This window comes from Oncorhynchus nerka, linkage group LG4, assembly GCF_034236695.1.
Source record: "Oncorhynchus nerka isolate Pitt River linkage group LG4, Oner_Uvic_2.0, whole genome shotgun sequence".
NCBI classification, from domain to species: Eukaryota; Metazoa; Chordata; class Actinopteri; order Salmoniformes; family Salmonidae; genus Oncorhynchus; species Oncorhynchus nerka.
In genome coordinates, this window is record NC_088399.1 from 11313306 (window position 1) to 11341280 (window position 27975).

General features: G+C 43.4%; 1 protein-coding gene across 5 annotated transcripts in view; it reads right to left on the bottom strand.

Moving 5' to 3' along the window:
• The window catches only part of pam (peptidylglycine alpha-amidating monooxygenase), a 156399-nt gene that overhangs the window by 62397 nt on the left and 66027 nt on the right, over positions 1-27975 (bottom strand). For all 5 annotated transcript variants that reach the window (XM_065017215.1, XM_029646556.2, XM_029646549.2 and 2 more), the window contains exons 10-15: positions 22611-22678; positions 21257-21337; positions 20945-21021; positions 5372-5475; positions 3966-4171; positions 3345-3407 (exon numbers count right to left, since the gene is read on the bottom strand). In XM_065017215.1, coding sequence (XP_064873287.1) covers positions 3345-3407; positions 3966-4171; positions 5372-5475; positions 20945-21021; positions 21257-21337; positions 22611-22678 — 599 coding nt within the window. The remainder of the gene's footprint in view (positions 1-3344; positions 3408-3965; positions 4172-5371; positions 5476-20944; positions 21022-21256; positions 21338-22610; positions 22679-27975) is intronic.

Genomic DNA, 27975 nt, shown 5'->3' on the forward strand with positions numbered 1-27975 from the left:
TTTTAGCCTGGCGTGATTATTGGAGATATCACTTGACAAAACACTGTCACTTCCGATCCTCACACTTGTCTATATGACTACTGGCGTACTTTGCCCTGACTGAAGCCTACATTTTATCTAACTGTTCAAAGATTCTCCTCTATTGTTTTGAAATTAGCACATTTTAATTCATGGTCTGAAAAACAATAATTTCAGAACCCCTTAATGTTAAACAGAATTTCTGCTGGGCTCACGGTGCCCTGAGGGATTTCCTGTAGTAGTCCTTGCTTTGGTAGATGAAGGACAAGCACCTCTGTGTGACTCCACAGCATTACACTTTCTTGCTTGCTTTGCTTGTCTGGATATGCTGATTCGTGAATATGCAATGTGTTCTGTATCCTGTTTTAGCCCCCCCCATCGTGAAATGAAATCTCAGCAGGGAATGCCAGGAAAAAAGAACCCAGCATCATGAGACGTTCTCCGCCTCCGATCAACACATGCGCATAGGAACACTTCCCAAATGGTACCCTATTCCCTGTTTACTGCACTATATAAGGGAATAGGGTGCCATTTGGGACGCAGTTATCAAATAGTAGCCCAGGTGTGAGATCAAAGCAAATCGCTTGGGCGCCCTCCCCTCTCCTCATGTCCCCTCCCCTCTTCTCGCCCCCTCTCTTCTAATCTCATCTCCCCTCCCCCTCCCCTCTTATCTTCTCATCTCCCCACACATCTTGTCATCTCCCCTCTTCTCATCTCCCTCCCCTCTTCTCATCTCCCCTCCCATCTTCTCATCTTCCCTCCCCTCTTCTCCCATCTCTCATCTTCCCTCCCCTCTTCTCCCATCTCTCCTCCCCTCTTCTCATCTCCCCTCCCCTCTTCTCATCTCCCCTCCCCTCTTCTCATCTCCCCCCCTCCCCCCTCTTCTCCCCTCCCCTCTTCTCATCTCCCCTCTTCTCATCTCCCCTTCTCATCTCCCCTCTTCTCATCTCCCCTCTTCTCATCTCCCCTCTCCTCCTCCCCCCTCATCTCCCCTCCCCTCTTCTCATCTCCCTCCCCTCTTCTCATCTTCCCGCCCATCTTCTCATCTCCTCTCCCATCTCCTCTTCTCCCCTACCATCTTCTTATCTCCCCTGCCTGCCTCCCTCACTCCATTTTCTCATCTTCTCATTACCCCTCTCCTCATCTCCCCTTCCCTCCCCTATTCCTCCATCTTCTCATCTCCCCTCATTTCCCCTCCCCTCTCCTCATCTCCCCCTCATCCACCTACTCTACAGACAGGTTATGACACGTATTGTCTTCTTTACTCCAGCCGTTCCTCACCTTTCTCTCTCGGAAAGGTTAACAGCGACACGTGTGAACGCGCAAACCAAACACCGTGATCAAAATGGCCACATCGAACACAATCTAGATTTATGCAAATCTGCTGTGTTTAAATATTCCCCTGTGTTGTTGCTTTAGGAGCCGGGAGAGAGGAGATAGAACAATGGATTCAAAGGGAGTGAGCGAGCCACCGCTTCTAAAAGCCTTGAACAAGGTGTGAGATGAGCTTAGCATTTCCATGGCAACGGGGGGCTTGGATGAGCCAATCCCCTGTCGTCGTCGGGTATAGTGCGCTCATAGCTACCTTCAACATTCTCACACCTACTGGCACACAAAGATACAGTGGTTAGGGAGAGAACAGGAGAACTCTGACTCATCTCCTAGATCTACAGGACAGCAGAGAGCTAATGCTTTTGGAATGATAATGCCCTGGAACCAGACTTATTATACAGCACGGTCTCTGAGAGCTTAACAATTTTTTGCTTTCCCCGACTGATTCTTTTGCATAGACACCCCCCTCACATTGTCACACGGGTCTCTTCGCAGTAACAATTCCTCATGTCATTGCATTGGTATCCTTTCCCTCATCGTCATCACTCTACCACAGACGGATTAGGACTTCCAGAGACATATTAGGACCGAATTAAGTCTTTCTTTCAATACAAACAGAAATTGAAAGGATCACTGCCACTACCTCACTTTAAAACCAAGGTGCATGAATTGATGAGCAAACCGAGGTAGAGAGGAGATTCATTAACACTTGGACGACAAATGGAATAAAATGGAAAAAAATCTTCTTTATTGCAAAAAAACATAGAACCAAGGCGTTTCGGCTTTTGGCCTTCTTCAGTTTTTTTATAGAAATAAGAAGGAATGAAGCTTTGAAACATTTCAAAATGGTCTCAGGGAACAATCACAAAGAATATGCAAATAAAAACATGTGATTGGTTGAAAGTTGCACTGACCAATGGAATATGAAAACACAAAAATAATAGGAAATTATATAATTTTGGTGTTGGTTCTACTTTTTGCAGTACAAACAGAGAGAAAATACAGCATAAATAGTTGTTGTGCTGTAGAAAACCATACTATTGCTGTAGAAAACGGCGGTGTTGCTGTAGAAAGCTGCGGTATTACTGTAGAAAACCGTGGTATTGCTGTAGAAAACCGTGGTATTGCTGTAGAAAACTATGGTATTGCTGTAGAAAACTATGGTATTGCTGTAGAAAACTATGGTATTGCTGTAGAAAGCGGCGGTGTTGCTGTAGAAAACTATGCTATTACTGTAGAAAGCGGCGGTATTACTGTAGAAAACGGTGGTATTCTGTAGAAAACCGTGGTATTGCTGTAGAAAACTATGCTATTGCTGTAGAAAGCGGCGGTATTGCTGTAGAAAGCGGCGGTATTACTGTAGAAAACAGTGGTATTGCTGTAGAAAGCGGCGGTATTACTGTAGAAAGCGGCGGTATTACTGTAGAAAACAGTGGTATTGCTGTAGAAAGCGGCGGTATTACTGTAGAAAACAGTGGTATTGCTGTAGAAAACTATGCTATTGCTGTAGAAAGCGGCGGATTTACTGTAGAAAACAGTGGTATTGCTGTAGAAAACTATGTTATTGCTGTAGAAAACTATGGTATTGCTGTAGAAAGCGGCGGTATTGCTGTAGAAAGCGGCGCTATTACTGTAGAAAACTATGGTATTGCTGTAGAAAACGGGGGTATTGCTGTAGAAAACTATGCTATTGCTGTAGAAAGCTATGGTATTGCTGTAGAAAGCTATGGTATTGCTGTAGAAAGCTATGGTATTGCTGTAGAAAGCTATGGTATTGCTGTAGAAACCGTCCTAGAAGAGAGTGCTTTGCTGTGTTATGTGTCAGCTCTAAGAGAGGTCATCTAGAAAATACTGGCCCAAATGGAACACTATTCCCTTTATATTGCACCACTTGTCACTACAGCCCTGGTCGAAAGTAGAGCACTATAATGGGAATAGGGTGCCATTTGTCTCATTATGCAGTAAATGATTTCTTATTCTCCATGCTAACTCACCCTGATCCAGAACTTCCTCCTCCTCACGCTTGGGTTGCAGCAGCGCCATGTCATCTTGATGCTCTTTGAGGGAGGAAGCACAGTTAAGTCTCCTCTCAAAATGCAACTAGAGCCACAATGGAGAGATATTTTATAAGTACAACCTGGTTTCTGCTAAATCTGTTCAATGGTCGTATCGAGTCATAATATTTTACCCAAACAAGTGGCAGGGCTGCATTTTTGGCTGAAAAACAAATTCCAGACTGTAGCTTTAAAGACTCCTTAAAAGGACAGAGTCTGACCCAAACAAAGATATCTCAGTTTATATACAATTCTATTGGAATTTATATCTCAGTTTATATACAATACTATTGAATTTCTATCTCAGTTTATACACAATACTGCTGGGATTTATATCTCAGCTTATATATAATACTATTGGATTTATATCTCAGCTTATATACAATACTATTGGATTTATATCTCAGCTTATATACAATACTATTGGATTTATATCTCAGCTTATATACAATACTATTGGGGTTTACTGATAAAATAGCCAACGTTTCCACCAGTAAAATCAACATTTAACCTGTTGAGGAGCCATATTCCTGTATTTGACGAGATATAAGGTTTGACTACCTGGGGTAGATGGGGCTCCAGCAGAGTGCATCATGTTGTGCATCATCATCTCTGGAGGAACCGTGATGGGCACGTTGGCCTCGGGTGGAATGTTCTGGAACAGCTCCTTGGAGCCGTCCTCCATGCACTCCTGGAAGGGTGCTGCGTGTCTGCTCTCCATGTAGTACATCATGTAGAAGTTGCACATCTCGTCATCAGAGGTACCTCTGCGGAAGAAGGGAGTGTCAACGAGACAAAATGGTGGCGGAGTCAGGAGCCATTTTTTCCCCCAGTACATAAAATACTACATATCATACAGTGGGAATGTTTGTTGTGATGTTGTGCCTCCTCGTCAACAATCACCAAGGCTCAGAGGTTCACATGACTGAGGTTGACAGAAGTCAACGTGGAGAGGGGGGAACACACACTGAAAACAAAACACACCTGCTTGATTCAATCCCCCCATAAGGCCACAACCACTCTGCATAGACGCTCTCAGCCTGGCAGTAATTTATTTTAATTTCTCATTTTAATTAGTGAGCTAAAACAATCAGCTTTACAAGGCACATCTCTTCTTTAGTTTTTTTCCCTCTTGGAAGCCATTTTAATCATGTCTCTGTCCGAGGAGGGGGATGGGGCGCACGGGGGCGAGAGGCTTCCTGAGAGATACGTCAATGCACACTCCGCCACTGCTGCCGTCGCACACTCCCGCTCTCTCTCCCTCGCCATGGCAACAGTAATGACGCAGCAGACACGTAACCGCACACAGACAGTCAACACACACACACACTCACACATAAGAGGGATCACTCAAACAGGAAATCATGAAAAATGCAGGTTCCCAGGAGACATGTGGGAACAGGCAGTCTCTCTGTGCTTGACGCTTCTTCCCTCCTCAAGAGCACACATGCTCCCCCAGCCCCTGACAAACGTACATGGTACATCAGGCAGCCAGCGACCAGGGAGAGGAGACGGAGGAGAAGATATAGGAGTAGAGGAGAGGGGATAGAGATAGATAGATAGATAGATAGATAGATAGATAGATAGATAGATAGATAGATAAAGGATAGAGCACTGGCTCAGTGGGAAGCAGGCAGAAAGTCCCAGCTGCCTGTCACACAGTCCAGTGATGTATAGCCCAGAACCAAACACCATGCAAACACGACGGTGGCAGATTCAAGGAGACGGCTTTGAGGCGGGCAAACAAGGCCACTCAGGCAGCTCGCTCCCATGCAGCCTATACAGTACCGTGATACTCCTCTAACAACAAACCATTTACTCTACAGGGGGGGAATCAGAAAAATGGGTGTCGTTAAATTACTTAGGAGCTACAGCATCTGAGTGGGAGGTACTTTAATTACAGGTAAGAGAAACATTGTTGATAAAAACAAAGCTGTTAAATCAAGAAGGGGCGCAAGGGAATTCACCCAATATATGTTTTGGTGGTCCTTCCTTCCCCGGTGAAGACACATCGAGCAGCAAGTGTGTCTCCGTACTTCACGTTGATTCCCTTGGTGGCAGGATAGAATGCCTATGGTGTATAAATATGGGTTAGACAACAAATCAACAGGACGCTGCAAACCTAATTTCTTTAACAGTGTTGTGATTACCAGGTGCATCGCTAAAAGCACTGGAGTCACTGTGACATGAAGAGAAATTACAGAAAAGCTCTGTGACTATGTGACTGATCGGCTCGATTTTATGTAGCAACATTAAAAATAGTTTTTTTTACATTGGATAAAAGTAGAGACTCAAGAGCTAGAAAATGGTATATGACACACTACAGTTGAGCAACAACGGGAAAGTAATTCTGCTTTGAAAGTTAGTAAACTTGTAACCCCACTTTTATTTATTTTTTCAATTTAAGGTTTTATTAAGTTTTCCAAATCAACCAACACAACACATTCCACATATGTGATAGACTTAAAAAATATTTGTATTTTTTTTACAAAAAAAAATATACAATTATTATTATATATATATATATATATATATATATATATATATATATATACACACACACACACATATACATATTTCTAGCCTTCGCTGAGACGACAAGCAAATAATTAGTTTTTAGATTTACAGCATCTTACACAATGTATCTGCTCATTTCCCTAATCTCCCCATTCACTCTGTCCAATTTGAAATATAGTTGAGTAGTGGAGACCAGAGTCTACCAAACTTGGGCTGTCTCTTGTGGAGGTCATAAGTGAGCTTTTCAAGAGGGAGAAAGTCAACAATCTGGTCAATCCACATTTTAAATGTAGGAGAGGTATTAGAGGCCCACAATAGAATAATACATTTCTTAGCAAAGTATGTAAGTCACAAGCACATTTTCTCTGTCAGAATCAAGAACAAAGTCCTGCTGGGCATTAAGAAGATAGATACACGGGGTAATATTGGGGCGGCAGGGTAGCCTAGTGGTTAGAGCGTTGGACTAGTAACCGGAAGGTTGCAAGTTCAAACCCCCGAGCTGACAAGGTACAAATCTGTCGTCCTGCCCCTGAACAGGCAGTTAACCCACTGTTCCTAGGCCGTCATTGAAAATAAGAATTTGTTCTTAACCGACTTGCCTGGTTAAATAAAGGGGGAAAAAATATATATATATAATAATCTAGTATTTTCTGTGCAGCAGTATGTATAGAGGTACAGTTAGGAGACATGTCTGTTTTCATTCTATGGAGTCTCAAAGAAGTGTAATAAAATTTGTAGAAAAATTGTAATTAGATTCTTTCATTTTTACATTAGTAGAGGAGCAGTATACCCTGTCGCAAACATCCGCCCATAACTCATCACTGATAGTCAGACCTAGGTCCTTTTCCCAGATTATTTTCAAAGGAGGAGCCTCCTTTCTCAGAAAGGAGTCTATAGATAAGATATTTTGCCTTTAATGGATTGTGCTGTGACAAGAACGGTTTCAACTTCATTCAACTGAGTTCTAAACCTCCTCTTGGAAGTCTTGGAAGATTTTTTTTTTTAATGGGATCTTGGCACATTGAATTCACTGCAGAGCTCTTGAAAGGATTTCAGTGTAGTGGTTTTCTGATGAAATAGGTCTGAAAAGGTCCTGATTCCTAGAGTATGCCAAAGATTAAAGTTGGCATCCCTCCGGGCTTTTGGCAAGTCTGGGTTGCCTACTATAGGCGAGTGAGAACATATATGGGAGGAAATGCCCAGGTATTTCTTACAGTCCCTCCATGCTACTAGGGTGCTGTAAATCACAAAGGTTTTGTTGTTGCCCACTGTTGCCCACTTCACTAAAGTTATTAATGAATATAATTGAGCTTAGGGGCAATGAACCACAGGATTGGGCTTCTATCTGAATCCACATGGACTCTTGTCTGTTTGTGATCCATGTTAGCATGTTGCGAATTTGGGCAGACCAGTAGTACAATTGAAGGGAGGGAAGGGGAAGACCACCCTTAGATTCAGGTTTCGATAGAGTGGAGAACTTGATCCTAGGTTTTTTATTGCCCCATATAAATTTGGTGATGCTATGGTTAGTTGTTTTGAAAAAGGAAACTGGGAGATGGCATGGGAGCATCTGAAATAAATAGTTCAGTCTAGGGAGGATGTTCATACGCATGACATTAATTCTTCCTACTAAGCTAATTGGGAGGGAGATCCAGGTTTGGAGATCATTCTAGATTCGATCCAGGAGTGGGAGATCATTTTCCTTGAAAAAGCTATTCACATCTGGTGTTATGAAGATGCCAAGGTATTGAAACCCCTGTGTCTTCCATTGGAAAGGACATAGCGTCTTCATAGAGCTGGTGAGTGTAATATTGAGAGGGCAGACAGTGGATTTGTTAAAATTGATCTTATAACCTGAAAACTTGCCATACTGAGCAATTGTGTATAAAATGGGAAGGAGGGATTTCTCAGGGTTGGATATACAGAGCAAGACATCATCAGCATAAAGCGAAATCTTGTGCTGCAGGCCGCCTGCAGAGACACCCATAATAAATGGTTTGCTCCTTATCAACTCTGCCAGAGGCTCCGCCCCCAATAAGTAGAGCAGGGGGGACAGCGAGCACCCTTGTCTTGTGCCCCGTTCCAGAGGGAATCTGCCAGAGTTCAGTCCGTTAGTAGTCACCATGGCATTTGGATGAGAGTATAGTGATTTGATCCATTTAATAAAATTTGGACCCACATTGAACTTTTCTAAGACTGAAAACAGAAAGCTCCACTCCATCCTGTCAAATTCCTTCTCAGCATCCAGTGAAGCCAGCAGGACAGGGGTCTTCTGTGCGTTTACTTGATCAATACAATTAAAAAGACAGCGAATATTATCAGAAGAGTATCTGTCTCTAATAAATCCAGTTTGGTCCGCTTTTATTATTTTGGGAAGAAGAGTGTTTAGTCTTTTGGCGAGCAATTTGGTAATTATTTTGTAGTCGAAAACCAACAAGCTTATGGGCCGGAAGGACGAGCAGGATAGAGGGTCCTTGTCTTTTTTGAGCAACACTGTAATGCAAGCTGTGTGCATTGAGTCTGGGAGAACTCAGTTTTTGCAAAAATCCTCCAGCATTGGCATGAAGATAGGGCTGAGCTGGGACCAAAAAGCTTTGTAGAACTCTCTGGGGAATCCATCTGGGCTTGGGGACTTATTAGGTGGCATGGAGGTAATTGCCTCCAGGATCTCCTCAGGAGTGAAGGGGGAGTTGAGATCTTCTTGGTCGGTCTCTGATAGTTTAGGTAGCGAGATTCTCTCTAGGAAAGAGTGGAGTTCTGCCTCCGTGTGTTTTCTCTCAGAGGTATATAGTTTGCAGTAAAAATCATGAAAAGTTAAGTTGATCTTTTTTGGGGTCATATGTGACCTTGTCCTCTGCTGTTTGGATAGCCGTGATTGTACGCTCTGACTGCTCCTTTTTTAATTGGTAGTCAAATAAAGCAATCTACTGGGCCTATTGCTATACTCATGGTATTTCTGTTTAGTGAAGAAAACTCTCCCGAGTATAGTCCAAATTCAGTTTGGCTTTGGCTGCTTTAGGTTGACTCCAGGAGGTGCTGTCTGGGGATTGTTTATGTATTTTTTCACAGCATTCAAGCTCCCCCTCGAGATCTAGCCTGTGAGCTTCCATTGCTTTTTTCTTAGAGGAAACATATGCAATTAGATGACCTCTTAGTGTGGCTTTAGCAGCGTCCCATATTGTGGCCGGAGAAACAGGAGAATCTTTGTTGTCGTGTGTGTAGTTGTCTATCCATGTAGTTACCAATGTATGGAATAACATGGAGGTGTTGAATTTCCAGCTCTTTGACCTCGGGATGTTTTTGTAGAGGTCAAAGCGGAGGTGGACAAAGGCGTGATCTGAAAGTGCTGTGGGTCCGATTGTACACGTGGCTGAATTTATGAAAGGGTACAATTAAAATCTCCGGCCAGTAACCCCACTTTTAAGAAAATGGTTTTGGTATACCTACTGGAGAGCTCCTCTTTGTCTACACCCATTCAGCAAAAGTTCACACCCTCTTAAGCCTTAGCCACAGCCATCTCTTTAAGGATTCAATTGTGAGGCCATGTGCTAAACAGAGGGAGTAGTGTAGTAAACAACCGACTGAAGTCTGGTTTATACTACGTCTATTGACATGTCTGGAGACAGTTGTCTTACTGATGACATCATGAACATTTTATTGTCATCCGACATCAAAATTGTCGTTATGAAAAAGTCTTAAAAACAAAAATGACAGGGTGCATGACATCTGCAGCCTGGTCGTCCAAAATAGCATAACTGGTGTATTTTAACACCAATAAACCCATCCGTTTAAAAATGAATTTACTATATGTCAATCTAGCAAACCAGGCAACTAAAAGCAACTTTCTAAACCATGTTTTGGTTTGTATCTAGCTTGTTAGCTAGTTAATGATAAGTTAGCAGGCTAGCCAGTTCAAATAATGACCACATCATATAGCTGACAAACGTCTTCAGCTAATTTGCATTAATTATAATAGGAAAATAAACTCAAAACAAGATACTTCTTTACAAGTTAATGGCGAGCTAATTACAGAAAATAGCTTACGATTGTGAGTGTGATGAAATAAAGATAGGGCATTCTACCTGAGAACTTTAGAACTTGGACATGGTCTCATTGGCCAAACGTTAAATCCTATAAGTTATACACAGTTGAAGTCGGGAAGTTTACATACACCTTAGCCAAATATATTTAAACTCAAGTTTTTCACAATTCCTGACATTTAATCTTAGTAAAAATTCCCTGTCCTAGGTCAGTTAGGATCACCACTTTATTTTAAGAATGTGAAATGTCAGAATAATAGTAGAGGGAATTATTTATTTCAGCTTTTATTTCTTTCATCACATTCCCAGTGGGTCAGAAGTGCTTCTACACCTGCATTGCTTGCTGTTTGGGGTTTTAGGCTGGGTTTCTGTACAGCACTTTGAGATATCAGCTGATGTACGAAGGGCTATATAAATAAATTTGATTTGAAATTTGATTTGACATACAGTCAGTAAGTATTGGGTAGCATTGCCTTTAAATTGTTTAACTTGGGTCAAACGTTTCTGGTAGCCTTCCACAAGCTTCTCACGATAAGTTGGATGAATTTTGGCCCATTCCTCGTGAGAAAGCTGGTGTAACTGAGTCAGGTTTGTAGGCCTCCTTGCTTGCACACGCCTTTTCAGTTCTGCCCACAAATTTTCTATAGGATTGAGGTCAGGGCTTTGTAATGGCCACTCCAATACCTTGACTTTGTTGTCCTTAAGCCATTTTGCCACAACTTTGGAAGTATGCTTGGGGTCCTTGTCCATTTGGAAGACCCATTTGCGACCAAGCTTAAACTTCCTGACTGTTGCTTCAATATATCCACATAATTTTCCTCCCTCATGATGCCATCTATTTTGTGAAGTGCACCAGCCCCTCCTGCAGCACAGCACCCTCACAACATGATGCTGCCACCCCCGTGCTTCACGGTTGGGATGGTGTTCTTTGGCTTGCAAGCCGAAGAAGCAGTGGCTTCTTCATTGCATGGTGGTCTCCTTCCTGAGAGGTATGATGGCTGCGTGATCCCATGGTGTTTATACTTGGGTACTATTGTTTGTACAGATGAACGTGGTAGCTTCAGGCATTTAGAAATTGTTCCAAAGGATGAACCAGACTTGTGGAGATCTACAAAAAAAATTCTGAGGTCTAGGCTGATTTATTTTGATTTTCCCATGATGTCCAGCAAAGAGGCACTGAGTTTGAAGGTAGGCCTTGAAATACATCCACAGGTACACCTCCAATTGACTCAAATTATGTCAATTAGCCTATCAGAAGCTTCTAAAGCCATGACATCATTTTCTGGAATTTTCCAAGCTGTCTTAGTGTATGTAAACTTCTGACGGAATTGTGATACAGTGAATTATAAGTAAAATAATCTGTCTGTAAACAATTGCTGGAAAAATGGCTTGTGTCATGCACAAAGTAGACGTCCTAACTGACTTGCCAAAACTATAGTTTGTTAACAAGAAATTTGTAGAGTGGTTGAAAACTAAGTTTTAATGACTCCAACCTAAGTGTATGTAAACTTCCGACTTCAACTGTACCAGTCACCAAGATGTTTTCTTTGTTTACAATTTTCTACATTGTAGAATAATAGTGAAGACAACAAAACTGTGAAATAACACAAATGGAATCATGTAGTAACCAAAAAAGTGTCAAACAAATCAAAATATATTTTATATTTGAGATTCTTCAAAGGAGCCACCCTTTGCCTTGATAACAGCTTTGCACACTCTTGGCATTCTAACCAGCTATTAACCAGCTACATGAGGTAGTCACCTGGAATGCATTTCAATTAACAGGTGTGACTTGTTAAAAGTTTATTTGTTAAATTTCTTTCCTTCTTAAATGCATTTGAGCCAATCAGTTGTGTTGTGACAAGGTAGGGAGGGTATACAGAAGATGGTCTTTTACCAAATAGGGCTAAGTCCATATTATGGCAAGAATAGCTCAAATAAGCAAAGAAAAAGGTCCAAACGGTGCAGTCTCAAAAACCATCAAGCTCTATGGTGAAACTGGCTCTCATATGGACCGCCATAGGAAAGGAAGACCCAGAGTTACCTCTGGTGCAGAGGACAAGTTCATTAGAGTTACCAGTACCTCAGATTGCAGCCCAAATAAATGCTTCACAGAGTTCAAGTTATAGACACATCTCGACATCAACTGTTCGGAGTAGACTGTGTGAATCTGGCCTTCATAGTCAAATTGCTGCAAAGAAACCACTACTAAAGGACACAAATAATAAGAAGAGAGTTGCTTGGGCCAAGAAACATGAGCAATGAACATTAGATCGGTGGAAATCTGTCCTTTGGGCTGATGAGTCCAAATTTGAGATTTTTGGTTCCAACCGCTGTGTCTTTGTGAGACGCAGAGTAGATGAACGGATGATCTCTGAATGTGTGGCTCCCACCGTGAAGCATGGAGGAGGTGGTGTGGGGGTGCTTTGCTGGTGACACTGTCAGTGATATATTTAACCAGCATGGCAACCACAGCATTCTGCTGCGATACGCCATCCCATCTGGTTTGCGCTTAGTGGGACAAAAATATGTTTTTCAACAGGACAAGGACCCAACACACCTCCAGGCTGTGTAAGGACGATTTTACCAAGAAGGAGAGTGATGGAGCGCTGCATCAGATGATCTGGCCTCCACAATCACCCGACCTCAACCGAATTGAGATGGTTTGGGATGAGTTGGACCAAAGCGTGAAGGAAAAGCAGCCAACAAGTACTCAGCATATGTGGGAACTCCTTCAAGAGTGTTGGAAAATGATCCTCAAGAAGCTGGTTGAGAGAATGCCAAGAGTGTGCAAAGCCGTCAATCAAGGCAAAGGGTGACTACTTTAAAGAATCTAAAATATAAACTATATTTTCATTTGTTTAACACTTTTTTTGGTTACTACATGATTCCATATTTGTTAATTAATAGTTGATGTCTTCACTATTATTCTACAATGTAGAGAAAAAAGTTGAATGACCGTTGAACGTTTGACTGTAACTGTACAAACACCCTACTAAAATAGATACAAAAAAGCATCTCCAGTTACTGGGATACAACACGAACCAATGGAGCCAGAGCAATAAGAGATATACTGATACATCTCCAAAGCTATAAATACTTTGGGGTTAAGCAATGTGCTGCATGCCTCCTGTTTGGAAAATAACAGTGGGAGTGCTGCTTGAAACACAGTCTATTCAAGGATTTAAACAATATCAAATTGAAGCCGGAGGTTAGAAACCAACTCGACACGAACAACAAAACCCACCATTATTATTCAGAACTAATATATTCACAGCTTCAGAGATATGGGAGTCATTAAGAGTGACTATTACACGACAACGATGTTCAGCCATGGTTATCTAAATGCGCTCTTTGCTTATCTCCCCCCCCCCTGCATTCCACTGTAGGAACACACTAGAATACTAGTTCTCACATTGCTCCCCAATAACCTACTGACAGCTTGGTGTGTGACATGTAAACTGCACTCCATTACTCTCCCAAATATCTTATAATCCATACACAACAAGGTTACAGGTCTCCAGTTGGGTTACCACTACTGGCCAAGCTGCAACGTCAAAATAGGCTCATAAAAAAAGGTATGAAAACAAAACAGTGCTTTTTCAAAATCTTAATTTAAGGTCAGGATAATGTTAGCAGAGGGGTTAAGCTTAGAGTTATGTTTAAAATCTGATTTTAAAAGACTTTTAGAACTAGGCGGGGCTTCCGACTTTTCAATTTAACCAGATAGTAGCAACCCTCCAGTTGGCTCAAAACTGGACAGCTCTACTGGGTGAATGAGGAGAGGAACGGCGGCCAATCGGACACGCACTTGGCCATGCTTTTGTCGTTTTCTTCGTGTCCTTCCTTAAGTGGCATTTTGAAAGTCTCGACTCTCTGTGACAGCTTCGTGTCAGGAGCTGTGAGATGACACAGTGAGATAAAAACACTTGGACTAAAGGGCACTGGGAGCATGTGGGGGGGCATGGTCATTAGGATGCATAAGCCTGACATGGAGGATAAGACTGGAGCAGGGACACTGTCATTGTTAAAGTGGGAAGGCCAGCTCCGGGGCATAGATGTGGAAAATAGCTATTTTTAGGCTGTGTCCCAAATGGCACCCTATTCCTATAAAGTGCACTACTTAGTGCACTGTGTATAGAATATGGTGCCATTTGGGACCCATCCTTAATCTCACACACCCCCTTATCTCCAATTTTCTGTATCCTTTTCCATGAGTCGCTCCTCGATAACAGGGTGGGGTAGATTGGACTAGATGTTCTCTCCTCGATAACAGGGTGGGGTAGATTGGACTAGATGGTCGCTACTCAATAAAAGGGTGGGGTAGATTGGACTAGATGGTCGCTCCTCGATAACAGGGTGGGGTAGATTGGACTAGATGGTTGCTCCTCGATAACAGGGTGGGGTAGATTGGACTAGATGGCCTGTCCTCAATAACAGGGTGGGGTAGATTGGACTAGATGGTCGCTCCTCAATAACAGGGTGGGGTAGATTGGACTAGATGGCCTCTCCTCAATAAAAGGGTGGGGTAGATTGGACTAGATGGCCTCTCCTCAATAACAGGGTGGGGTAGATTGGACAAGATGGCCTCTCCTCAATAACAGGGTGGGGTAGATTGGACTAGATGGCCTCTCCTCAATAACAGGGTAGATTGGACTAGATGTTCTCTCCTCAATAAAAGGGTGGGGTAGATTGGACTAGATGATAGGTCCTCAATAACAGGGTGGGGTAGATTGGACTAGATGGTCGCTCCTCAATAACAGGGTGGGGTAGATTGGACTAGATGGTCGCTCCTCAATAACAGGGTGGGGTAGATTGGACTAGATGTTCTCTCCTCAATAAAAGGGTGGGGTAGATTGGACTAGATGGCCTCTCCTCAATAACAGGGTGGGGTAGATTGGACTAGATGGTCGCTCCTCAATAACAGGGTGGGGTAGATTGGACTAGATGATAGGTCCTCAATAACAGGGTGGAGTAGATTGGACTAGATGTTCTCTCCTCAATAACAGGGTGGGGTAGATTGGACTGGATCAGGTATTCCCAAACACAATGCCGTCGGGGATACGCCAAATAAATATGTAGTTTACATTTTTTTAATAATACATATTTATATTTATTTGTTACTTTTTTTTTTTCTCTCTTCACATTTTCAAACTGTCCATTTATATTTTCCAACGGGGCTATACATTTGGGTGAGGTATTTTTCCCCCTCGCCTGAGTAGCCTCATCTCATGTCACTGGCAAAAATAAAATGAAACCATCTTGTGTTCAGCGAAATAACAACACAATGTCAAATACAGGTAGCCTAGTCAAATAATTAACGTCCAATCACATTAACCGTTACTCTCTCGCGGGAATTCCACTAACGGTCCGTAAGTAGCCAAACGTAGCTGCTGCTCATGTTGGTAGCTGCTGCTCATGTTGGTAGCTGCTGCTCATGATGCCCTTTGCAACCACATACCTACGTTAGAGTGGATTCTCGGCGGTCACTAGCATGAAAACTAAATACAAGCACAGACTGTGTGGAAAATGATTTAACACTGACACGCTCTCCAATACAACCGAACATTACAGAGTTATGTGCATCCTTTCAAGCACACCCTTCTCATTAACCTGTGGGGAGTTATTCACAATTGTCGATGAACAAATAAAGTTTTATATGTAAGATATCTAACTAAAGATCAAACACTATTGATTATTATTATATTATTATTTGTGCCCTGGTCCTATAAGAGCTATTTGTCACTTCCCACGAGCCGGGTTGTGACCAAAACTCACACTCATTCTTATGTTTAATAAATGTGATGTATAGTGTGTGTGTGTGTGTGTGTGGCAGGCTTACAATGATAGCAAAAAAACAACATTTGAGAGTGCGCTGACCCTGGTGCTAGAGGGGGTACAGCTGGAGGTTGAATGATTGAAGGGGTACGGGACTACAAAGTTTAGGGAACCACTGGACTAGATGGTCCTCAATAACAGGGTATGGTAGATTAGACTAGATTATAGGTCCTCAATAAGAGGTTATGGTAGATTGGACTAGATGATAGGTCCTCAATAACAGGGTATGGTAGATTGGACATTGATGGTCCTCAATAACAGGGTATGGTAGATTGGACTAGATGATAGGTCCTCAATAACAAGGTATGGTAGATTGGACTAGATGATAGGTCCTCAATAACAGGGTATGGTAGATTGGACTATATGATAGGTCCTCAATAACAGGGTATGGTAGATTGGACTAGATGATAGGTCCTCAATAACAGGGTAGGGTAGATTGGACTAGATGATAGGTCCTCAATAACAGGGTGGGGTAGATTGGACTAGATGATAGGTCCTCAATAACAGGGTAGGGTAGATTGGACTAGATGATAGGTCCTCAATAACAGGGTATGGTGGATTGGACTAGATGATAGGTCCTAAATAACAGGGTATGGTTGATTGGACTAGATGATAGGTCCTCAATAACAGGGTATGGTAGATTGGACTAGATGGTCCTCAATAACAGGGTGGGGTAGATTGGACTAGATGATAGGTCCTCAATAACAGGGTGGGGTGGATTGGACTAGATGATAGGTCCTCAATAACAAGGTATGGTAGATTGGACTAGATGATAGGTCCTCAATAACAGGGTATGGTAGATTGGACTATATGATAGGTCCTCAATAACAGGGTATGGTAGATTGGACTAGATGATAGGTCCTCAATAACAGGGTAGGGTAGATTGGACTAGATGATAGGTCCTCAATAACAGGGTATGGTAGATTGGACTATATGATAGGTCCTCAATAACAGGGTATGGTAGATTGGACTAGATGATAGGTCCTCAATAACAGGGTAGGGTAGATTGGACTAGATGATAGGTCCTCAATAACAGGGTGGGGTAGATTGGACTAGATGATAGGTCCTCAATAACAGGGTAGGGTAGATTGGACTAGATGATAGGTCCTCAATAACAGGGTATGGTGGATTGGACTAGATGATAGGTCCTAAATAACAGGGTATGGTTGATTGGACTAGATGATAGGTCCTCAATAACAGGGTATGGTAGATTGGACTAGATGGTCCTCAATAACAGGGTGGGGTAGATTGGACTAGATGATAGGTCCTCAATAACAGGGTGGGGTGGATTGGACTAGATGATAGGTCCTCAATAACAAGGTATGGTAGATTGGACTAGATGATAGGTCCTCAATAACAGGGTATGGTAGATTGGACTATATGATAGGTCCTCAATAACAGGGTATGGTAGATTGGACTAGATGATAGGTCCTCAATAACAGGGTAGGGTAGATTGGACTAGATGATAGGTCCTCAATAACAGGGTGGGGTAGATTGGACTAGATGATAGGTCCTCAATAACAGGGTAGGGTAGATTGGACTAGATGATAGGTCCTCAATAACAGGGTGGGGTAGATTGGACTAGATGATAGGTCCTCAATAACAGGGTAGGGTAGATTGGACTAGATGATAGGTCCTCAATAACAGGGTGGGGTAGATTGGACTAAATGATAGGTCCTCAATAACAGGGTATGGTAGATTGGACTAGATGATAGGTCCTCAATAACAGGGTATGGTAGATTGGACTAGATGATAGGTCCTCAATAACAGGGTATGGTAGATTGGACTAGATGATAGGTCCTCAATAACAGGGTAGGGTAGATTGGACTAGATGATAGGTCCTCAATAACAGGGTATGGTAGATTGAACTAGATGATAGGTCCTCAATAACAGGGTATGGTAGATTTGACTAGATGATAGGTCCTCAATAACAGGGTATGGTAGATTGAACTAGATGATAGGTCCTCAATAACAGGGTATGGTAGATTGGACTAGATGATAGGTCCTCAATAACAGGGTATGGTAGATTGGACTAATTGATAGGTCCTCAATAACAGGGTATGGTAGATTGGACTAAATGATAGGTCCTCAATAACAAGGTAGGGTTTTGAGATTGGAGTTAGTATGGGCATAGATTCAAAATACACAATTATCAAAAAAATCAGTGCAGAACAGAAAGCCTGTCAAAATACCGGTCCCTGAGAGAGAAAAAAATGGTTTTATTCTCAGACATGTACCTACACTATTTATTTTAAACATAATTCCTTTTGAAGCTTTATTGACTTATTGCAGCAACTGTACAGGTCAATTCTGGTGTGTAGAGACAATACAATAGACGATCGTGTACTGTACTATACTAAACTTTGGTGCTACATTTGTTCAATCTGCAAGCAACCAGATTTGAATAAAACCGCTGTTTAAACAAAACCAGCAACCAAGATAACACATGAATACGATGAATCCCAAATGTGAAGTGAGTGGACAGTACAAGGCGGGAAGATATATAATGTGTTTGACTTTTCCCAAAAATCTGGTTAGCCGGTTTGATTGAACAGAGCCTCAAATCTATAGTCCAATTTGAATTCCATTTAGTTGGTTTTTTTCTGTGAGCTCAATGCATACATAGCATAGTTTCTCTAGAGATAAATCAGATCCAGCCTGAACTGTACAATGTAGTAGGTAGTTGTAGTTTCCGACAGGCCAATATTCTACATAGTTTAGCGCACAAAACCTGGTAATTAACTACAATGACCATAATTCATTGTGCATCTACTTGTCCGGTCTGTGTTTATATGCTACGGGAGAGAGAACGCAGAATCGTGAGGTTATATAGAGAGCAGCTGTTGCTTCGTGAGGTATCTCTACCTGAAGATACATGATCTAATTGATTGATAGTTGGTATTCAGCAGTCATAAAAGTATGCCTTATTAACTTTGAAGAACTACAAATAGTAATTTTGTCAGACAGCGTAGGCAGCAGCTCTACAAAGATGAGATGATGACTTGGAATGAAATAATAAAGTCATCAAATAGAACTAATGTAATATACACAACTGAAATATTTTAATAAAGTAATGTGAATAAATGATGGTTAATAAGTGATAAGCAGTAATGGACAGTCACTACCATCATGGGACTTTTATTCATTGTTTTATTCTGTGTTGTTACAGCATTCAACCCACATAATGCATTGTGCATTTAATGTAAAATAAATAAATAATAACTGAAACTGACCTCAAAAAGCATTAATCGCTCAGCACTTCTAATCTCTAACAGAACCTCAGCTAGCCTAGCCTGGGTACCAGTCATTATCGGTGTGGCTACACAGCCATCCATAAAGTCATTATCAGTTTGGCTACACACTACACAACCAACATTGCAGGCAGCATCCCAAGACCTTCAAAGGGAGATATCGATACATTGCGGTAACGCCTAAGCCCCCCCAAATCCAGGCGGATTCCTTAGCATTGTCGAGTGGGCTGGAGCGTCATTGGCTCATGAAGTGTTGGAGTGACAGCGCGGGCAGCACGGGACAAAAGCCCTCTTTGTGTTTCTAATCTGTCTAATGTCCTGACGCGCTAAAGGCAGCGCTGAGCTGTCCCAGCCCCCTGCGACACAGTCTGGAACAGCCTGAGCACACACACACATCTGTGCACGCACGCACACACACACACACACACACACACCCACACACACACACACACACATAGAGAGGAAGGGAAGGATGGAGAGAGGAAGGTAAGGATGGATAAAGGAAGGAATGATGGAGAGAGGAAGGGAAGGAGAGAGGGAAGGAGGGAGAGAGGGAGGGAAGGAGGGAGAGAGGACGGAGGGAAGGAGGGAGAGAGGAAGGAAAGGAGGCAGAGAGGAAGGGAAGGAGGGAGAGGAGGGGAAGGAGGGAGAGAGGGAGGGAAGGAGGGAGAGAGGGAGAGAAGTAGAGAGAGGACGGAGGGAGGCAGAGAGGAAGGGAAGGAGGGAAAGAGGAAGGGAAGGAGGCAGAGAGGAAGGGAAGGAGGCAGAGAGGAAGGGAAGTGACTGCACGCAATAGCCCACTGTTAATTAGCACAGACTGAAGCTATGAGTAGAGAAGACCGACTGAGCAGCCTGCTAATCAAGAACTAGAGTTAGTTAGGCCTACACTTTTTTAAGTACAGGGTGCATTTCAATTCAAGTCAGGAAAGCCCACACACACCCACCCACAGCAACCTTCATCACCAGTTTTGTCAGTTTTCCAAACGACTTTCTTGCTTCCCCGTAGCTAACAAGTCACCACCAGCCTTCTAGTTACATACCCTTTGCCTGCTTAAGAAACACAAGCTGCTTTTACAAAAGTAAAAACAATAGCAGCATAGAGTTTAATAGTAAAACCACAGTCTAGCTATGTTTTTCTCTCTTGAGTAGGCTATTCAATCAATTGGTCGAAAATATTAAAACATGTGTTTTTCCATATATAAATACACCCTGTTTGAATAAAATGAACTATATGTAGGCTACTGAGCTTGTATGATGCTTTAAGCACTGTGATTAAAAAATGTAGCCACACAAATTACTAAAGAGTGAGCCAGAGATCAATATAGCCTAACCAGAAGAAGAAAAAAAATGAATGAAAATTATACAAATCTAAAAGTAACCTACAATAAAGTAACCTACAATAAAGCCAACAAATAAAAACATTGACTGCAATTGTATGCATTTTGCCATGACTAATGCTGTGTTCTTTTGCCCAAACATAATAACAAATTCAATACTGCTAAATTCATTGTTTTGATCATTTTCAATTCTCCCTGTCTGTCGAGATTTTATTTTGGAGTTTGTAAGTTCTCAAAAATTATAATATAAAAAATGATAAGAGTTACATTAACTTTTCTACCTGGTTTACGTTTAGACAAAGCGTTTTTCCGGCGTTTTCTTTTTTTTTTTACACTGTTTGGACCACAATGACAGAAAAATCCCTGCAATAATATCTGATGCACTCGTTCACTACTGCCCACAAGTCTTAAAATTGGATTGGTGAAGGCATGTGCTAGTGGGAGTTTTAACCATATTACTTTTACCAGTCATTTCCTTTGAAATCAGTGAAGGGACATGAACAAGTGCAACACTTTTGGAGGGAGCAGAGATAACTGTGACATGGCCAGACACCTACCTGTGGTAACTGAGGAGTCTGTCGTCCAATCAGAGTCCACTTCCCGTCTCGAATCCTGTAACCACTGACAACTTGTCCTGGGATAGGAGACGGCAAAACCAATTAGGAATCAATTCAGATTACTTCAGTAGTAAACAAATGACCTAAACAAAATCGGTATGTTACTGTATGTCATAGAATCAGTGTTGTCGCGATATATGCAGGTAAAAATGCTTGATTTTGATGCAGCAATTCTGGCATTTGCATGACAATTTGCTAATAAATTAGTCCGATTTCTCATAAAATAAGAAACGTATGAAATCTGCTGCTTACCAAGCTTGTGCGTGTGGGTTCTGAAGGCAAACGGGTATATGGGATATGAGTTATAAGTGCAAGCCACGTCTGCGTTTGTAACTGTGGAAGGAATCAAAAACACACAGATGAATAGGCCAGATGACTAATCTGAAATGCTCTATTCAACAACTGCATCAGCATACAGAAAATACACATACACTATATATACAAAAGTATGTGGACACCCCTTTAAATGAGTGGATATGGCTATTTCAACCACACCCGTTGCTGACAGGTGAATAAAATCAAGCACTCCGCCATGCAATCTCCATAGACAAACACTGGTAGTAAAATGGCCTTACTGAAGAGATCAGTGACTTTCAACCTGGCACCGTAATAGGATGCCAACTTTCCAACAAGTCAGTTCGTCAAATTACTGCCGTGCTAGAGCTGCCCCAGTCAGCTGTAAGTGCTCTTATTGTGAAGTGGAAACGTCTAGGAGCAATAACGGCTCAGCCACGAAGTGGTAGGCCACACAAGCTCACAGAACGAGACCGCCCAGTCTTGAAGTGCGTAGCGCGTAAAAATTGTCTATCCTCGGTTGCAACACTTACTACCGAGTTCCAAACTGCCTCTGGAATCAACGTCAGCACAAAAACTGTTTGTCGAGTGCTTCATGAAATGAGTTTCCATGCCCGAGCAGCAGCACACAAGCCTAAGATCACCATGCGCAATGCCAAGCGTCGGCTGGAGTCGATGTAAATAGTCCGGTGGCCATTTGATTAAATGTTCAGCAGTCTTAAGGCTTGGGGCTAGAAGCTGTTAAGGAGCCTTTTGGTCCTAGACTCGGTGCTGCGGTACCAATGCAATGAGAAAACATTAGCCAAACATCCATTTACAAAACAGGAAAAGGGAAAACACATCATCGTGGATCACTTAGCCTACATGAGACGCTGGTATTTTTCCTTAACTGCTGCTGATGTCTTGCGGATAAATATGATACTGACAACAACAACAGCAAACAAAAAACAGGTTCAAAATAGCTCCCAAGCTTTACAAGCCATTACCACATAGAAAAGAAATGAGCTACTGTTACTGCCTCCTGGACCAACGACAACACAAATACATTTGTGCAAATGACCCAGACGGGGGGCTAGCTATCTCAAAGTGATAAATTCCCTCATTCCCATGTCCCACTGACTTGTAATTACAAAATAAATGTTTTCCGGTGGAAGTAGTCAACTGCCAAAATTGAATGTATGTCCTGACAACGTAATGGGGAGAGGGGGGGGGTTGGACAAGCATTGTGCTGCACACAGTGAGTGGAGTGGCCTCTCTGAACTCATACAGACACACAGACGGATACACAGAGACAGATACACAGACAACATACCTTTATTTCCTGGAAGGATGACGGTGGTCACAGACATCATCAGATACATGCCAGCAATGAAGGGCTGTCTGCGGAAAGAGAATAGACAAAGAGGCTAAATCAAACACTGATCTGGAGTCAACGGGTGGTGAGATTATTTTACAATGACTCTATACAGAGTGGATAGTTTGTTAGTGGACATAGATCTGAAGTCAGCTTTACACTGACATTTAACTGGATGGATAGTATCATGTTAGTAGTCACTGACCTAAAGTCAGTTTTACACTGTCATTAAACAGGATGGATAGTACCACGTTAGGTTGGACGTGTGGTGCCCGAATAACAACCTCTCCCTCAACATGATTAAGACAAAGGAGATGATTGTGGACTACAGGAAAAGGAGGACTGAGCACGTCCCCATTCTCATTGACGCGGCTGTAGTGAATCAGTGGAGCAGGTAGAGAGCTTCAAGTTCCTTGGTGTCTACATCACCAACAAACTATCATGGTCCAAACACACCAAGACAGTCGTGAAGAGGGCAGCACAACACCTATTCCCCTCAGGAGAATGAAAAGATTTGGCATGGGTCCTCAGATCCTCAAAAATGTCTACAGCTTCACCATCGTCTACAGCTTCACCATTGGTTGCATCACTGCCTGTTTCAGGCAACTGCTCGGCCTCTGTCCGCAAGGCACAGAGGGTAGTGCGTACGGCCCAGTACATCACTGGGGCCAAGCTTCCAGCCATCCAAGACCTCTATACCAGGCGGTGTCAGAGGAAGGCCCTAAAAATTGTTAAAAGACTCCATCCACCCTCTGACCATATGACATTCTCCCAATCTTCTTCTGGATCATTCAAATGCTCTCTAGCAAACTTCAGACGGGCCTGGACATGTACTGGCTTAAGCAGGGGGACACGTCTGACACTGCAGGATTTGAGTCCCTGGCGGCGTAGTGTGTTACTGATGGTAGGCTTTGTTACTTTGGTCCCAGCTCTCTGCAGGTCATTCACTAGGTCCCCCCTTGTGGTTCTGGGATTTTTGCTCACCGTTCACCGTTCTTTTGACCCCACGGGGTGAGATCTTGCGTGGGGCCCCAGATCGAGGGAGATTATCAGTGGTCATGTATGTCTTCCATTTCCTAATAATTGTGGATTTCTTCAAACCAAGCTGCTTACCTATTGCAGATTCAGTCTTCCCAGCCTGGTGCAGGTCTACAATTTTGTTTCTGGTGTCCTTTGACAGCTCTTTGGTCTTTACCATAGTGGAGTTTGGAGTGTGACTGTTTGAGGTTGTGGACAGGTGTCTTTTATACTAATAACAAGTTCAAACAGGTGCCATTAATACAGGTAACGAGTGGAGGACAGAGGAGCCTCTTAAAGAAGAAGTTACAGGTCTGTAAGAGCCAGAAATCTTGCTTGTTTGTAGGTGACCAAATACTTATTTTACACCCTAATTTGCAAATAAATTTAAATGTGATTTTCTGGATTTATTTTTCTAATTTTGTCTGTCATTGTTGAAGTGTACCTATGATGAAAATTACAGGCCTCTCATCTTTTTAAGTTTTTAAGAATACTTTTTTGCCCCACTGTATTACCTCGACTAACCGGTGCCCCCTGTATATAGTCTCGCTACTGTTATTTTACAGCTGCTCTTTCATTATTTTATATTTGACTTATCTATTTTTTACTTATCACTTATTTTTCTTAAAACTGCATTGTTTCTTAAGGGTTTGTAAGTCAGTATTTCACTGTAAGATCTACACTTGTATTCGGCGCATGTGACAAATAACATTCGATTTGAAAACACTTACACTTTCATCTGATCAACAAATTGATTATGTTAATCACAGACTCAACCAAATTACTTTATTTAACTAGGCAAGTCAGTTAAGAACAAATTCTTATTTTCAATGACGGCCTAGGAACAGTGGGTTAACTGCCTGTTCAGGGGCAGAACGACAGATTTGTACCTTGTCAGCTCGGGGGTTTGAACGTGCAACCTTCTGGTTACTAGTCCAACGCTCTTAACCACTAGGCTACCCTGCCGCCCCGTTTTGTTAATCAAAGGGTTAAAATAAGCACATTTCTGCTGTACTCAACCTTTTTATCCAAGTAAAGTACATGTTTGATAAAAATGTCATAACAGGCCTTATGTCGATAAACTTCCAAATGTTGACAAAACAAAATAATCAGAGAAGGTGGGATCTTTTTGTGTCCGTAAAATTAATCATGCAGAAATAGCCGTGGAAACATCTTTATACGCAAATATTGATATAATAACAATCCTATCGATGTAAAGTTTGAGTTGTGTGTTCCTCTCACTACGACTCGGGAAAGCATACAGTTTATTAGGCTACAGATTAAATACATGATGATGAACTTCACAGGATGATCAAAGTGCACCTTAGAATTTAACAACCCGGTCGCATTCCGCCTCGCTCCACAGGTAGTATCACATTTTCATTTAATTCCATTACAGTACAACGGTTTGATTTGTTTGATCGTAGCTAGCTACATAGCTAGCTACATAGCCGTCTCTGTATCAAAGATAATTGTGTAGTCTAGAGCGATTTTCTAGGTTACCTAGCCAGCTATTGTCGTTCTTTTAACGCAACGTAACGTAATCAACACTGCTAGCTAGCCAGCTAGCCCCCGAATCAACAACGCAGCCACTGCCAGCTAGCCTACAAAGTCAACAACGCAGCCACTGCCAGCTAGCCTACTTCAGCAGTACTGTATCATTTTTAATCATTTTAGTCAATAAGATTCTTGCTACGTAAGCTCAACTTTCTGAACATTCGAGACGTGTAGTCCACTTGTCATTCCAATCTCCTTTGCATTAGCGTAGCCTCTTCTGTAGCCTGTCAACTATGTGTCTGTCTATCCCTGTTCTCTCCTCTCTGCACAGACCATACAAACGCTCCACACCGCGTGGCCGCGGCCACCCTAATCTGGTGGTCCCAGCGCGCACGACCCACGTGGAGTTCCAGGTCTCCGGTAGCCTCTGGAACTGCCGATCTGCGGCCAACAAGGCAGAGTTCATCTCAGCCTATGCCTCCCTCCAGTCCCTCGACTTCTTGGCACTGACGGAAACATGGATCACCACAGATAACACCGCTACTCCTACTGCTCTCTCTTCGTCCGCCCACGTGTTCTCGCACACCCCGAGAGCTTCTGGTCAGCGGGGTGGTGGCACCGGGATCCTCATCTCTCCCAAGTGGTCATTCTCTCTTTCTCCCCTTACCCATCTGTCTATCGCCTCCTTTGAATTCCATGCTGTCACAGTTACCAGCCCTTTCAAGCTTAACATCCTTATCATTTATCGCCCTCCAGGTTCCCTCGGAGAGTTCATCAATGAGCTTGATGCCTTGATAAGCTCCTTTCCTGAGGACGGCTCACCTCTCACAGTTCTGGGCGACTTTAACCTCCCCACGTCTACCTTTGACTCATTCCTCTCTGCCTCCTTCTTTCCACTCCTCTCCTCTTTTGACCTCTCCCTCTCACCTTCCCCCTACTCACAAGGCAGGCAATACGCTCGACCTCATCTTTACTAGATGCTGTTCTTCCACTAACCTCATTGCAACTCCCCTCCAAGTCTTCGACCACTACCTTGTATCCTTTTCCCTCTCGCTCTCATCCAACACCTCCCACACTGCCCCTACTCGGATGGTATCGCGCCGTCCTAACCTTCGCTCTCTCTCCCCCGCTACTCTCTCCTCTTCCATCCTATCATCTCTTCCCTCTGCTCAAACCTTCTCCAACCTATCTCCTGATTCTGCCTCCTCAACCCTCCTCTCCTCCCTTTCTGCATCCTTTGACTCTCTATGTCCCCTATCCTCCAGGCCGGCTCGGTCCTCCTCCCGCTCCGTGGCTCGACGACTCATTGCGAGCTCACAGAACAGGGCTCCGGGCAGCCGAGCGGAAATGGAGGAAAACTCGCCTCCCTGCGGACCTGGCATCCTTTCACTCCCTCCTCTCTACATTTTCCTCTTCTGTCGCTGCTGCTAAAGCCACTTTCTACCACTCTAAATTCCAAGCATCTGCCTCTAACCCTAGGAAGCTCTTTGCCACCTTCTCCTCCCTCCTGAATCCTCCTCCCCCTCCCCCTCCTCCCTCTCTGCAGATGACTTCGTCAACCATTTTGAAAAGAAGGTCGACGACATCCGATCCTCGTTTGCTAAGTCAAACGACACCGCTGGTTCTGCTCACACTGCCCTACCCTGTGCTCTGACCTCTTTCTCCCCTCTCTCTCCAGATGAAATCTCGCGTCTTGTGACGGCCGGCCGCCCAACAACCTGCCCGCTTGACCCTATCCCCTCCTCTCTTCTCCAGACCATTTCCGGAGACCTTCTCCCTTACCTCACCTCGCTCATCAACTCATCCCTGACCGCTGGCTACGTCCCTTCCGTCTTCAAGAGAGCGAGAGTTGCACCCCTTCTGAAAAAACCTACACTCGATCCCTCCGATGTCAACAACTACAGACCAGTATCCCTTCTTTCTTTTCTCTCCAAAACTCTTGAACGTGCCGTCCTTGGCCAGCTCTCCCGCTATCTCTCTCAGAATGACCTTCTTGATCCAAATCAGTCAGGTTTCAAGACTAGTCATTCAACTGAGACTGCTCTTCTCTGTATCACGGAGGCGCTCCGCACTGCTAAAGCTAACTCTCTCTCCTCTGCTCTCATCCTTCTAGACCTATCGGCTGCCTTCGATACTGTGAACCATCAGATCCTCCTCTCCACCCTCTCCGAGTTGGGCATCTCCGGCGCGGCCCACGCTTGGATTGCGTCCTACCTGACAGGTCGCTCCTACCAGGTGGCGTGGCGAGAATCCGTCTCCTCACCACGTGCTCTCACCACTGGTGTCCCCCAGGGCTTCATTGTGTCCTCCTCCCAGAGCGCTAAGAACCTTGGCGTGATCCTGGACAACACCCTGTCGAGCATGAACCTACAGGAACGGGCCACCGCCTTGATGTTAGTTGAGAACGACATGGTGTTGTCCAGGATCACGCCAAGGTTCTTAGCGCTCTGGGAGGAGGACACAATGAAGCCCTGGGGGACACCAGTGGTGAGAGCACGTGGTGAGGAGACGGATTCTCGCCACGCCACCTGGTAGGAGCGACCTGTCAGGTAGGACGCAATCCAAGCGTGGGCCGCGCCGGAGATGCCCAACTCGGAGAGGGTGGAGAGGAGGATCTTGGAGGGGAGTTGCAATGAGGTTAGTGGAAGAACAGCATCTAGTAAAGATGAGGTCGAGCGTATTTCCTGCCTTGTGAGTAGGGGGGGAAGGTGAGAGGGTGAGGTCAAAAGAGGAGAGGAGTGGAAAGAAGGAGGCAGAGAGGAATGAGTCAAAGGTAGACGTGGGGAGGTTAAAGTCGCCCAGAACTGTG